This window comes from Pezoporus flaviventris, unplaced genomic scaffold, assembly GCF_033815535.1.
Source record: "Pezoporus flaviventris isolate CSIRO_AGI_PZ_B2104156 unplaced genomic scaffold, CSIRO_AGI_Pfla_v1 ptg000047l, whole genome shotgun sequence".
NCBI lineage: Eukaryota > Metazoa > Chordata > Aves > Psittaciformes > Psittacidae > Pezoporus > Pezoporus flaviventris.
The window spans coordinates 2,259,493-2,274,408 of NW_026892595.1; the positions used below are offsets into that span (position 1 = coordinate 2,259,493).

Sequence of the window (14,916 nt, forward strand, 5' to 3'; positions counted from 1 at the left end):
GTTACGCAGACAGTAGTATCCCAAAGGATGGACCAAACATAAGCATTACTGTTGATAACTATGTGCAAAAGGAATAAAGAAATGTTGAGAGAGTCAAGTGTCTTGCAGTTCCTTTCATCCATCTGACAAACTCCATGTACTACAAGAACATATCTGTATGTGTATCTGACTTAACTATCCAGAGGATAATTTGGGCCTGCAATGCCCTGAGGTCTGCATCCTGCAAGCTGAGCTGGTCACTTTGATATAGCCAAAATTCATATTCACCTCAGGGCAACAAATTCTTTGCTAAGCCTTTAAGAAGCGTGAAAGAGAAAGAACAACCTCTCTCCTCCTCCTTTCCTTCCAGAGTTAATGAAACTATTGTTTTGTTAAAATTTTGTAAAGAGACTACCTGCTAGCCTTTTAACCAAAGTATTGGAAAACTGAAACGCATGTGCATGGGAATTTTCTAAAATTACATCTAAAATCACAAGTTTCATTCCAACCATAAGATTTCGGATGTCTCCTTAATAACGCTAGTAACAAATTTTAGTTCTTGCTTCTTGTATATATCCAACACGAAAAACAGAACTAGAAGGTACCCACGTTTACAGAATGTGGTTGCTCACAATGGCTGAAGCCAATGATCCATTCCCTCTTAGTCCTGCAGCATTAAGAATTGAAGCAAATTCCCCCCACGGTCTCCCTGCTGTTTGCCAACTGAGCAGAAAGAACTCTGTGAAGCTAAGAGGCCCACCAGGTCTCCATTTCTTAGGGACTGTCTAGGCCTGCACCACCTGAATACAAGTGTTATGAAATCCTGAGGGCAATAAAAGCAGGGAAATCTTGTTAGTCATCACAGTGGTGGGTGATGTCAGATGCTTCAGTTTTATCAGTGGTAAAATTAATTAACCAACCAATAAAAATGTCTGTCTGCTCACTGGTAGGAGTTAGCACAAATTATTTAGGAGGAGTACACAGGTTTTCATGACTATGAGGTGTGCTGAAGTAGCTTTCTTGCTAGAAACTGTTAATTGTGTGTAAGAGAAAAAGGTGGCTCTGACCTGTCATGCCTCAGTGCCCTCATATCAACATACACAGTGGTGGGATCTGGTCCAGATGTTCCCTGTAAACAACAACATCAGCTAATCAGAACCTGAAGGCTAGGAGGATAAAAGAGTTTTACCCCCAAAATAACTGAACATTCATTTCACATCTCATTATGCTAATCAAATGACAAGTTATATTTAAGCTATTCATCAAACAAAGCTCAGCTTTACAGAATCAGAAAGCACTGGAAAACATACCTACCGTCAGGTACCTGTTACCTTAGGGTTCAGAAAACAGCAAACGGCCATACTACTTAACCAAACACATGTCAATGTAGGTTTTATTTGCTATAAAAGGCCAAGTAATCAGCACGTGTGTACATACAAAAAATGTTAAACAGGTTCTGCCGTAAAAAGGAAGGCAGAAATTGCTGAGAAGACACAGTTTAATGGCAGAAGCACATGGTCAGGAATGTGAAGCATGGTTTACTGAGTCTTCCATACATGCAACAGAGAATATACTTGAAGCTAAAGATAGTAAAGGTAGCACGCATGACATGAACCAATGAGGACTGAAGGTCTGTAAGCAATTCTGTTCCTTTTCAGTCTTCCACTGCATAATTTAAATCCTTGCTTTATGTCACAATATTTAGTTGAAAAGCAGTAGACTAATTTTAGTTTCCCTTCATGCAGAGATGATACAGTCTTTCAGGCCTTTCCACCCACAGCTTTGGTGCAGTTTTGTAACCTGCAGTGATCTTCCTTAGCTGAAACTTCAAACTCATCAGCACTGAACATCCTGTGAATTCTCAATGCTCTAGTCTAGGGCTCTTCTCTGCTGCACACCTCGTGTCACTGCTAAGCAGAAAGCTATAAGAAAAGCACAACTTCATCTTTTGGAAGACTGGACTGTTTGTTTTCAGCAGATAAATTCACCTAAACCTGATAATCTAGAGGTGCAGGAACTCCTTTATCAGTTATTTAGATATTTACTATTCAAAACGGCAGGCAACATCAACTCCTAGTGATTTCTGTTCTGTCTTGGGTATATTACAGAGCATAATTCTTCGCATTAGGAATGGCTAGAGATAAATATTACATTTCTGCAATACTGATTGGTAGTTCCACAATTTGTGATGGAGTTCCTGTATCTAAAGGGGAAAAGAGTTACCACTTCCAGCTGGTACTTATAGTACAGTTACTGATAGCGACCCACCACCAGAAGAGAAAAAGAGTAATAGAGCTGCACATGCATGTTAGCCTCTTTAGCTTGTTATACACAATACAAGATACAACAACCTCTCTAGCTATTAACGACACGATTTTCAGTCTACTATTAAACTCAGCAGTGTAACAGACTAGTGCTGAGTGGAGAACTTATTTGAAATATACCCAATGTTAAAAAAAAAAAGACCCAAACAAACCAAAATCAAGGGAAAATTGGTTATCTTTAAAAATAAAACCAAACCTGAATTGATTTATAAAACAATGGAAACAGTCAAGTTTGAAAATCAAGGACAATCACTATGGCATTTGTTATTTTCAGTGTGAATGAAATAGTTACAACAGACAGCCTTGATGAAATCTGCATCCATGTAAAGCTATACTGGACTTGCTTATAATTTCATAGAAGGATCTGAAAATCCCCAAATCTCCAGACTCAATTTCTAGTCTGTCCCACTGTTGGAAGCTGATAGGTGGGTATTGAGGGAACATGAAAATCCCCTACCTGCTCGGCCAGCTTCCCCAGCCTGTGAGGCTATAGCAGCAGGAATAGCAGGGATGAGGGAGAGAAAGAAAGAAGGTAACACAAGACAAAAATAATAATAAAGAAATGGGAATGAAAGGTGGGAGGAAAAAAAAAGAGGAAAATGCAAAAAGCAGGGAGTAAAATAAAAAGAAAAACAATGTCAAATACAGGAATCTTACAAATTAACCATTATACCATTAAAGGTTAAAAAAAGTAAAAAATGAGGTGTCAACATTTTAGTAGAGCAACAGAAGAGACAGCTGTAGACTGCTAACCTTGGACAAACAGACTTCAATGGTTTTAGGACACTACAGACAACATTGTTAGTGGAAAACGTGCCTAGCAGACTGATTTTTTCTTTGGTTTCGGTGAAGAAGTCAGTAAACATTAAGGCCCTGATACTTTAATGCACATCCGTTGAGACAAGGGTTCCAGGTCTGCCATTTCACTACAATAAGAAGTTTGTGAGTGATGTCCTCTGGAAATGAAAACTAAGCTCTCTAGTTTTTGGGAAAAAAATATTTAGTATACAACAGAGAGAGATACTTGCACATTGTTTTATATAGATTAACCTGTTCCTAAAGTGAAATAAAATCAAGACTTCATTCACAACCTAATCACTAGAAGACCATAACTAAACTTCACAGTTCAGTAATTCTTCATTCTTAGTCTATTTGCTATGGTAAACAGAGTAATACATATAAACAACAGTAAAAGTAAAAGCTGATAAAGCCCCATGAGTTCACCACCACGACCAGTAACACAGCAAAGGTAAAACACAGTGGTGACTAGTCCTAAGCTGCTACTGTCACATGGAGCATCTAACATGAGATGGCTGCAGTGGGACTTACCCTGCATCTTGTCAAAATAAACAGCTGAGAGCACTGTGTCCCACATCCCTCTCATCAACCTTCTGAATTCCAGCAAAGGTAAAGACTACATGAAGCTGCCACAGAGCATCCTAAACCAGGTTTATTTTGGATGCACGGGGAAATGAAGCATTTAAAAAAATAGGATGAATTATTACATTGCTGCCCCAAATAGAAATATTACTAATAATCCAGCTTGAACACTGCAGTGTAACTGCAAGAAAGCAGGAGAATTGCTGAAATCCACCAGTTACATAATTCATTGCTTGTGACTATACTGCAGGTCCACAGAAGACTTTGAAAATACCAGAGCCTCATATGGCTTTTGACTAAAGAAGAGCTTGAGAAACAGCAGCTGAAGTCTCAGCAGCATCCTTCTGCAGCCAACTGCAGCTGAGATACTCTGAAAGCATTTCTAAAGAAGCAGAGTCTTAGCCAAGACCAGAGTGACTGACCCAATTTGTCTGTGCACATTTATTTTGTGAGACACAGATAGAGAGCATCTGTAATGCTGGTAACAGGAAAAAAACAACATGACTTCTGTTGTATTTGAATACTTAAGGAAATGCGAGGCACTGTTCAAGGAAATAAAACGGGCCAAACATAATTTTCTGCCTGAAAATGGGTACATCATAAGTCACATCCCTTGGACTAAATAAATCTCTTGCCCATACATAGGCTGATACCAGTGAACCATCCCACGTCTGTGCAAACCTCTCCAACATGCCAGGCTTTTATTCTCTGGGAAAATGTCACACGTCAAAACTGGACAGAGAACTGCCCCAAGTCAGCAGTAGGGATGACCATGTGCCAGCACTCAGCCTGTACCTGATTTCCACTGAAGTCAAAGGCCAAGCTGCATGCACTCCCCTGCTTCCCTGCCCAGAATTAAAAGCAAGGAACTAGGCAATCAGAAGTCCTAAGTATTAAAAAATATCTGTTGTTTTGCGTTTTGTGTTGTTTTGCTATCTAAGGATGTGGCCTCAATGTTTACTGTGAGTCTACTTCTGCTCCAGTGATGTTCAGAAATGGAATTTTTGATGTACACTTAGCAATTTCACGTACGTAAGGACAGCAGCTGGAGTTGTGAAAAGAACATTGTGGCATGACACATAGTAAAGGTGAGAAAACAGAATCTGAGGGAGCTCACCCAGAGCTGTTCTACATTGCTAAGTGTGAATCACACCTCTGGCAAAGTGCATGGTCTCCTATCACACTCTTTACAGAGCTATCCCTTATTACTTTTGATATGGAAGATTCTCAGAATGTTTTACCTATCACTAAGTAAAAAGAAACATTAACTTTGAGCCCTAAATTCACTATTGAAGTTTCCTTTGCTAGTGAAGGAAGGATCCATGTAACTTCTAACATCAAAGAAGAAAGGTGCAGTATAAGGTAGGAAGGACTTCTTCATGGTGATGAATCCTATAACAAGACAAGCACCTTAGATAGGCTGAATGAAGCTCAAGCTCACGCCTGAAGTCTTTATTTGATTCTACTGACTATAGATGGATATTGGATAACTCAGCATTGCTGTCTCACTTAAGAGGTGGCATAAAAGCAGCAAGATGAATCCTGCTCTTCTGCCCTAGCTTGGGCAGATTTGTTAGTACATTTTCAGGGTTAACTGAGGAAAATGAACAACTTCTGAAAGTTCTTCCTCAACTGAAATTGAGTAACATGTTGAATAAAATGAAAAAACTTATTTTGAGTGTTTAAATGGAAATAAGCTAAAATCCTAGGGAGCCATCTGTGCTGTTGTAAAAAACAGGCTACTTTTCAGATCTATTTTTCTCTCTCTCTTGAGAATGCTAAGATGCTAGTTAATGAGAATTAAAATATTCTGGATGCAATCTTTTAATCTCAGAAATCCCATGACCACTACCTGTGACCATACAGCCATAAAAGGTCAGAAATTAGTGGCATTAGTGGCATCTCTAAAGAAGGAGAAAATAATTTATTTTCTAAAATATTTATTTTCTAAAAATCTAGTCTAAAATGACAACATCAAAAGAAACAGCATATTTGCTCTAAATTTGAGAGGAAATGAATACAAATGACAATTCATTAGTCTGTCAGTGATCTTAATCCTGAAATTAGGATCATTTGGTAGACTAATGCTCTTTTGTATGAACGGGATTATGACAATGATTTCTTTTTCAAAGTAATCTTTAATAAGAGATCAAATTCTGCTATGAAGTTTTTATACACACACACACTTACATGTATACACCCCCACACTCTCCCCCATCTTTTCAGAGGGGGAGAATAACAGTAAAAGCTTTTTGGAAAAATCAGAATACCTTCCCTTTGAAACATTCAAATCTTAACTTTGTCCAAAAAATTGGAAATGGAGAGAAGAAGGTATCAAAAAGCACATCCTAGTTGCATTAGAGGCAGCCCATAGAGAAGAAAGCCTGGATAAGCTTTTTGCTGGTTAAGGATCAACACCTAAATACTGAGATATGTTTAGAAAGGTGATTAGTAGATACGTATTTTTGAAAGACCATAGAATAGGCTGGATCCCAGTTATTTCTGTGAAAAATGGTGTTCCAGGAACCACATGCCGATCTTACGGATGACACAATTTGGAAGATGCTATCGACTCAAACATCTTTAGAAGTATTTTTATGCAGTGTGAAGAATTCAGAAATAATTACCCATTTCTGGAACATACTGGAGACAATGCTAATTTCAGGAACATTGTTGATCAAGGATTAAAATTCATTCTGTTCCTCAGCCCCAAAACCAGAATAGCTTACAGGCTATCCTGGAATATCACTAGCCATAAACTTCCAGACAGTTTGGAAAGAGCATTCAGTCTAATTCAGTATCCAGTCTTTGGCAGTGTCTACTACCAGATGCTTCAAGGGACACAATCCTGTATCTTCATCTCTATCTTATTCTCAATCAAAATGACACGTTTTACAGTGATTGTTGTAAGTAACATCCTTAGCAATTTTTCAAACCTCTTTAAATCTTGCCAAACTACCCTCAGCTTAAATGCTTCAAAAAACATTCCACTTGGAAGGGTAACATTACTAAACATAGCCAGTTATGAAATGTCTTTTCTTCATTCCAGCCACATCACTCTTTAGACAGCGTATAGCTTCTAGTTTGTCCTATGGACTGAGATGCAGCATCTTAGTAAAACTCACTGAAGCCTGACACTAAGCCAGGCTGTTTATCGCCTCGCTCAAGGTTCTCTGTTGTTCTTAAGCTCAGAGTCAGTATCATTAATAACATTTTTTCAGAGAGTTATCCACTTTTATAGTTTGATTCAGTAACTCTTCCAAGAATTTCAGTAAAGAACCACCTAAGAAGCAAACTTCATCTAAGTTAATCAAAAGGTGTATATACACAGTCAACTAAAAATGCAGCCTAACTCCATGCTGATTAGGACTTCCAGTTGCTCTGAGTGTATTCAGCTTTCCAGCACATTTGTAATGGGCTAACCCATACAGCAGCTAAGTACCCACTCAGCTGCTCACTCACTCTCTTCCTAGTAGGACAGTGGAGAGCATAGGAAGAGCAAAACCAAGAAAACCTATTGGTCAAGATAAAGACAGTTTAATGAGTGAAATAAAGAGAAAAAAATGATGCAAAGCAATCACTCATCACCTCCCACAAGTAGAATGATGCCCAGCCAGTCTCTGACCAATGGATGCTTAGGAAGACCACACCTGCCCCTGCCCCCTCCTCCTTTTTTAATGCTGAACATGACATTATATAAAGTGGGAAGTCCCAGGTCAGCTTGGTACAGCTTTCTTCGCTGTGTCCCCTCCTAGCCTCTTGCTCTTCCCCAGTATACTCACTGTGGGCAGTGGCGTGGTAAAGCAGTGGGCTGAGTAAGAAATGGGGAAAGCCTTGATGCGGTGCTGCACTGCTCAGCAATAGGTAAACCACTGTCGTGCTATAAACACTATTTCCATCACAAACCCAAAACACAGCTCCATACAGGATGCTAAGAAAAAAGTTAACTCTAAAAAGATAACCAGGCAGATCCAGTACAATTATTACTTCCAACAAGGCATACTTGGGCATTGAATCTGGCTTACTGCTGCTTAGTGCCCCTGGTTTTATTATTTGTCTTAAACAAATTACTTGTCTCATAAGTGAAGCAGCCACCTTTAACAGTCCAGAGATCACTGCAAGCCTTCAATGGAGACTTTCATTAGTGTCAAACAAACTTCTGCAGTTAACTTGTCCTTGCTATCTACAGCATCCTTCATTTCCCTCCACAGACCTCTAGCTACTAAGTTCAGTGATTTTTAAGAAGTAGCTACACCACAGCTGCAGGGGCAAGCTGATGGGCCCCATCCTGATCTGCCAGGAGAGTCAGAGCAGTCATCTGTGAAGGTATGCCATCACTTCCCTCCTTCCCCTCCTCTGTAAAAGACATCACATCAGCATGTCCAAATGGCTAAAGATACAGGAGCATATAAGAAAGCTATGGTTACCAAGTAACCAGCTCATCTCTTTCTCCTCCATTTTCCCTTTCTGCTCAAGGGAAAGTAGTGTCTTTTCTGCTTGCTGTGCCCCTTCCAGCCAAGAGTTCAAGCTTGATTAGTTGCTGACTAGGAAAGCACACCAACCCACACCTGCTAACTGGCCTAAACTGATACCACTCAATTTGTGCTGTCCCAGGTAGGAGTGCCTGAAGATGTCCTAGATGTTTTCTGAGTTGTTCTCTCTGTGTTGTCATCACACAGGACTTTAGATAGGGATAAAGAAATGAAGAAGCCTATATTCTTGCAAATTCAGTAGAAGAGATTCCAAAACCTCAGTCGGTACCTTTTGTATCAAATCCATGCCAGAAATAGGGGGGAAGATGATGCTTGAGTTCATAGATGTTTCTAACCTACAAGACGTACTATCCTCTCAAGACTATTGATTAAGTTTTATTAGAGTAGAACTGTTTAGAAGGATTCAAGTGCTGCTTGTGAGACTACAGGAAATTTTCTTAAACTTTTATTCCTGGAGAACATTTACAGAATGTCAAACTAAAGAACTCTATATCTGGGACACAGAATGACTTTTAACCCTGCTAAGCTTTGCCTTGTCATATGTTTGATAATAAAAACCAAAGCCACCGTGGGTTGAAGGGATTCTCTGCTGGTAGTCAGAGAGAAAGCAAGCGGTAATGGAGATGTGGCATACCTCTTGTATTCATATTCTAGTAACATGAAGGTTACTTCTAGCCTAGAAGGTCACTTTTAGACAAGTTCTGATGAAAGCCAGGATTCCTTAGTGATTTTGAACAGGGCAAGAGGCTAAGGCAGGCACAACACACAGCCATACTGGTCTATGCTGACCATTTTATTTTTGATAAAATAAAAAATCTTCACATTTACAATCAGGAAAAGAATAGCGAATGCTGTGATTGCAGTGTCACTGAGAAGATCTGTTCTGGCTTTCACACCTAAGCAATCATCAATGTTATATGCATGAGAAATCCTTTGATGTAAACTAGGGGCAACTGCCAGATAGGAAAAGTGGGATGCACCATATAGAGTACAGGCAAGTTCTGCTGGGGAGACATTGACTTTGAAGAGGTTAGAGACATGGTAGATGACCAAATGAACATGGTACTTCCCAGCCAATGCAGCTGCCAATACAAAAGATGATTCCTGTACTATTTAAAAAGACTATTAAGTCAGAAATCATATTTCATCTGAGTAGGACACCTGGGGCATTATTAACAGGAATAATATGTGAAGTTCTGATACCACATTTGGAAAGACAGGAAGAGATCAGCAGTCATAAAGATGACACACAGATCAGAAGAGCATGTCTAAAGATTCTTTATCTATTTATCAAAGAGACAAGATGTGCACTGAGTCATGACAAAAACGAGATTCTTTATTCTAGATAAAAAAAATGTAATAAAATAAAAATAGCTGAATCTACTACCAGATAAATTTAAACTAGAAATAAGGTAAAATCCATTAAAAATGGAACACCTTACGAAAAGGCAAGTTAACTTTATTCACTTAAAGCATGACAGAGAAAATAATATATTGTAGATCTGCCTAAAATTATTTGCTTGGTGTAGTTATCATTGGGTGAAAATGTAGAGGCTATTCAGAAATTCAGACCAGACAGCTACAGTGCTCAATCTGTCCTTACAATCATGATGCAATTAAAGATTCCTGGAGAATGCAAGTTAAATCCTATATTATCCCTGGGTACTTTCTTCCGATTAGTGGATCAAGACAGAATGAAAGAGATGTAGCAAAATAATTTTCCATTGTAAGTAACGAATTATGAGCAGAAAATATCTAGCTAGTTAATCCAGTAGTGGTTGGAATTCTTTCATAAACAGAATGAATCAGTTTTGCAACATACTAAAGCAAGCCCTTAGAAACTGGATTTTACATTACATGACTAAATACTATTTCTGGAGTACAGAGTACGCATTCTGCCACTACCATGCACTTTTCTGAATTACTGTATTCATGGGCAGAATAAATGCTATGAGAGCATGGGAGGGATGAAATAGTTGATAATGTAAGAGAAATTTACTACCTGCGTATGCAAGAACATTAAGTACCACATGCATTTTCTTAACACGTCTACAACGAAGCAGCCAAAGGAAATACAATGAATGCTTCTTACGGAACACCATTCTCTCAAAACAACTTTGAGCTTAAGGAGTGAAAAATCTTACCTGCAAACATATTGCCAGGTTAACTCTACAGCCAAGCGATGTGCTGACAGCCCGTGGATGGAGACCGAGGTCTTTAAACAATTTTGAAAATGACTGAGTAAGAGCTATCCGAGGTCGTTCTTCAGCCACTACTACACATGTCCGCACACGTGAAAGGTCCAGTCCCCTTGCCTAAAAAGAAGTTAAAATGTAACGAAGGCCACAAATGGCTGGATCTAATGAAAACCAGTTAGTAGTACTTAGGTGTGTTAGGTAGATACTAGATTTCAGAAGAACAGCAGAATAGAGGATAAGGTACCAGTGTAATTTTCATCTTTCCTGGAGGCTGGAAGAACAGATGACAGACTAATAGCCATAGAAGAGTAAACATACCTGCTTGTCATCTCAGTGTTAGCACATAGGAAGAGATGGGTATGCTAATTCTTAATGGAGAGAATTCTATTTCCCAATATTAATTCAGAAAGCCAGGAAATAATAACAAACAGGAATCAGTGTCTAGACTTGGAAAAACTGATTAGGAAATTATTAAGTGAAGATGTTAAGGGCTGGAGACATCTTAAATAACAGTATTCTAAGATCTGATTTATTTCAGTAGCATATTGGAAATTCTAGATGATTACAGAAATGTAGCTGGCTACCTGGCTTTTAATTCTGAGGGGAAATAAAAAGAACATATACCCACCATGCCTCCCCTCTGAGGTCAATCCAGTTAAAACAACACAGTACTTTTAAGTATGTGATTATTTAATTACAGGGGCCAAAAACAAACTGGTACTTCATATAATCAGGGAACTGATAAAACATAATACACAGTATAATACTCCTTGGGCCTCTTGGATGTTTACACCTCTGTTTTCCAACACTTGCCTATCAACACAGGCTTCAACACAGATCAAAAAGCTTAGGTAAATAAGCCTTTCCTTGATCTTTAAAAGCCCTGTGATCTGAAAAAGAATGACTGATATTCACATACAGCCTTTGGCAAGGAATAACAGAGGTTCTGCAGAAGCTGCCCTTGCCCTGTGGTGATTTTCTCCTCACTACAGACATTTAGCACAGCTGTTCGTGGCATTCTCAAACACCAGTGTGCAGACGACAGGCTTTGCAGGATGGCAGAATTACTCACCTTCAGTGACTCTGTTTGCGAACCGAGTCCCTTAGTACAAAGCTCCATGACCGAATAGGAACAAAAAGTGTCTCTCACTTTGTACTGACTCACAGCAAGAAGCCATAGAGCGGGATTGGTCTCCAGTTCTGAGGGAGGAATCAAAATAGACTGGTGTCCTGAATAAACGCTGTAAAGACACAAGATTTGTTAATGCACGCTTAATGCCAGTGTCCACAGATGTTTACAAGCTATAGGGTACTAGAATGTGAAGTTTATCACAGCATTGGATGAGCCACGTAGTATCCTGCAGTTCTCCACAGGTCCAGTAGTTTAACATGAAGTTTAACTCTGGTTTTTGCTATACCTTTAGAGTCTACGAGGAATCGTGAGGAACACGGGCAGAACACACTCCTAAAAGACTAATTAACTCAAAACACCCATGGACTTTGCGGTTAGAACTGTACTGAAGAGAGCAAAATAGCTCCATTATTAATGGTGCTAATAAACAGCATTATAATATCAACAAAAATTATGTGTTGCTGACAAATAATTGAGCAATTACCGTTTTAAGATACCTTGATTAAAAGAGTACTTGATTGCTTTATATGGAAATAACCTCTCCCCTGCTGAGGCAAGCAAGAGGTTTGCAATCATTTTCAATGGAATAAATCTGGCCCAGATTTAACAATAATTGTGGCTTTAGATTTCTCCTGTTAAAGTTTTATGACCTTAAAAACCCCAAATATACTACATCTCTTGGTTAGTGGATATCCTGTGATCATAATTATTGAGTAAAGGCACTTACCGGGATCCCTGAAGGAAACGATTATTCCAGAGCTAATTTTTCTGGTACTCAGGATTCTCCCAAGGGGAAAAATATTCCCAATTTGACGTCTTTTAATTCCCATGGGTCTTATGTTGCTCACTCAGACAGGCAGATTTACCATTAATTTTACAGTCCCCTCACATCTTAGAACAGCCATAGCATAAAACCCCCAAATCATGGAACTTCTGAGAAGCGACCATAAAGCTCCAGAGATTTATGATGCACATGAGAGAAATTCATTTATGACTTGAAAATTTGAAATGCTAGCTTGATAAAGTAAAGCTGACGTTTTCAAATCCAAGCGCCTGAGGTAAGACACAAAATGGAACTATATTTTCAGGAGTATGAGCACCCCTGTAACATCTGACATTGGGAAGAAGATACACACCTTTGCAATTCTTGAAGATGGGCTGCTCAGAAAGCTTCCCTCCTTGGAGAGTGAGTGCCCCCACTTCCCCCAAACCCCAGACACACATGAGAATGCTTTCAAAAACTGTACAGTTTAGAACAAGGTTTGTGTGACCTGTATGTCTTTACTTGGTATGATAAAGGCATAAAAGGTGTACATGCCCAGCCACGATGGCAGTTTATAATCCAAATAGCTTAGGTCTCTGCTGGAGTATGAGCCAGAGGATATCACAGAATTGTATGAACTACAGTTCAAATAATTTCATCTATCATACAGTAAAAATTTTATCTTTGACTGCTTGTCCACATTTACGCCACTCTTGATGATTCATGACCAGTGATCTGCCACAAAGTGATGTGTTGTTGGATATGGCTGACATAACAACTACAGCACAGGATTGTCAAATGAAGCATTATGCTTTTATGTTGCATTTATGGAATCAGACTAAAATCTGACTGAACCTTGAGCATGGGCTTTATAAACATGTGAAAAGAGATGTTGGCTAAGTTACCTAAACCTGAAAGGAGCATGCCCTGAGCAAAAATGACAGATCAAACCCAGCTAAGGAGTAGCAACAGCTTTTATTATAAACACTCCTTCACTCTTTCTTTCTCAGCCAATTCTATTAATTTTCTCAGAGAAAACAAATGGCCTTAGTTCTTTGCAAATTTAAGGTTAGGGCCCCACAAAAAATCAAGGTGTGTGACCCCTCTGGTAAATACATAATTCTTACAATCAGGAAACTGTAACCACTCGAGTAAGAATCTGGGATGAGGTCCAATCTGTACAAATACTGTATACAGAGATTCAGCACCAAACCCTTCCCCCTGCTCCAGAACTCCTCTAGTTGATGTAACCAATATAAGGAGAAACCAAAATTCTGAACTGTTTATTAAAACAAGCTGTCAAGGGGGGCAAAAGTGGGAGAATTATTACTCAGAACCAGAGTACGATCCCTTAAGTGCCACTTATTCAACTAAGCAGAACGCCCCTCCAAAGACCAAAATCAAAAGAACGAACTTTATCCACGGACTGAGAAGTGCCCACACAAACTCCACAGTAATAAGGGAGAAAAAAGGTGCAGTTTTCAGTATTAGAACAAAAAAGCGATTCCAAGTCCATTTCACCAGGAAATAGTCCAAAATGGTGGAATTTGGGAATACAAATTTACACCAAAGACAAACTTTTACCCCCTCAGCAACACTAATGAGTGGGGGTGAACTCTCTTGATCAATCATACTGGACAAGTAAGACACTTATTTTTACTCTTAACCTCCACCCAACAGCCATGCAGCAAAGCATTTCATAGAATCATAGAATCAAGTAGGTTGGAAAAGACCTTTAAGATCAAGTCCAACCATTACCCCAGGCCTGCCAAGACCACCACTAAACCGTATCACTGAGGGCCTCATCTACTGAGAAATACTCAGTATTAAACTGTATAATAACAGGAAATACCTACCAGGAACAAAACTTTCTGCGGTCCAGAACCTCAGATGTGTGCAGCTCTTCTCTATAGTACATAAATCTACAGAAACACGATACCGTGCCTGAAAACTTGATGGCCAACACACTCTTTGTCTACCAAGCTGTGGTTTAATAACCCATGCATATCGCCTGATTTGTTAGAGCAGTTGGTAGAGCTAGGTGAAGAACTACAAAGACATATTTCTGGAGCGAATGTGCCAGTCCCACAGCTGAAGCAGCTTGGGAAGCACCTGGCTACCATGACTGTCAGTCATAACTTGGCTCACCTCCCTGAATCAGTCTCAGAAACATGCAGGTTTTGTGAATCACTCCAAGCAATAAAATGTTCCTCGTATCCCTGTATCTTTGCAAATTTGCAGACTTTATACTTCCATGTTAACCCATGAGAAGATGTATGTCACCAATGTTTTGGTGGAGAGAAGCTGAGGAAAAAAAGATACTCCCTTGTATAGCTGGTTGAAACATTTCTACCACTCTGGTGCTTTCAAATCACTGTGAGATGTTAGAGGTGTTTGCTTAGTATAGATGGCAACAACTAAGTTGAGGACCATGTACTTGAACAGACAGACTGCAGCTGTGGAAGGCTGCTTTAGAGATGCTGGATAAGGCTAGATATGGTCCTGAACTGGGAAGTTCTGTCAGTGCTGCCTTCATGTAATTCTAGGTATGGTAGACATGTTTGGTAGGTATATCTAAGCATGGTACATTCTAGAAATGGTAGAGTTAATCCTGAAAACTGAGGCACTCAACAAATGGACAGCTCCA

General features: G+C 39.3%; 1 protein-coding gene across 4 annotated transcripts in view; it reads right to left on the reverse strand.

Annotated features, from left to right (window-relative positions):
- The window catches only part of DIP2C (disco interacting protein 2 homolog C), a 319,556-nt gene that overhangs the window by 27,642 nt on the left and 276,998 nt on the right, over nucleotides 1-14,916 (reverse strand). For 2 of the 4 annotated variants that reach the window (XM_061468029.1, XM_061468031.1), the window contains 4 exons: nucleotides 11,447-11,615; nucleotides 10,321-10,491; nucleotides 2,761-2,790; nucleotides 1,047-1,108 (listed from right to left, as the gene is read on the reverse strand). In XM_061468029.1, the coding sequence (XP_061324013.1) occupies nucleotides 1,047-1,108; nucleotides 2,761-2,790; nucleotides 10,321-10,491; nucleotides 11,447-11,615 (432 nt within the window). The remainder of the gene's footprint in view (nucleotides 1-1,046; nucleotides 1,109-2,760; nucleotides 2,791-10,320; nucleotides 10,492-11,446; nucleotides 11,616-14,916) is intronic. The other 2 variants (XM_061468032.1, XM_061468030.1) reach the window with 1 other exon arrangement.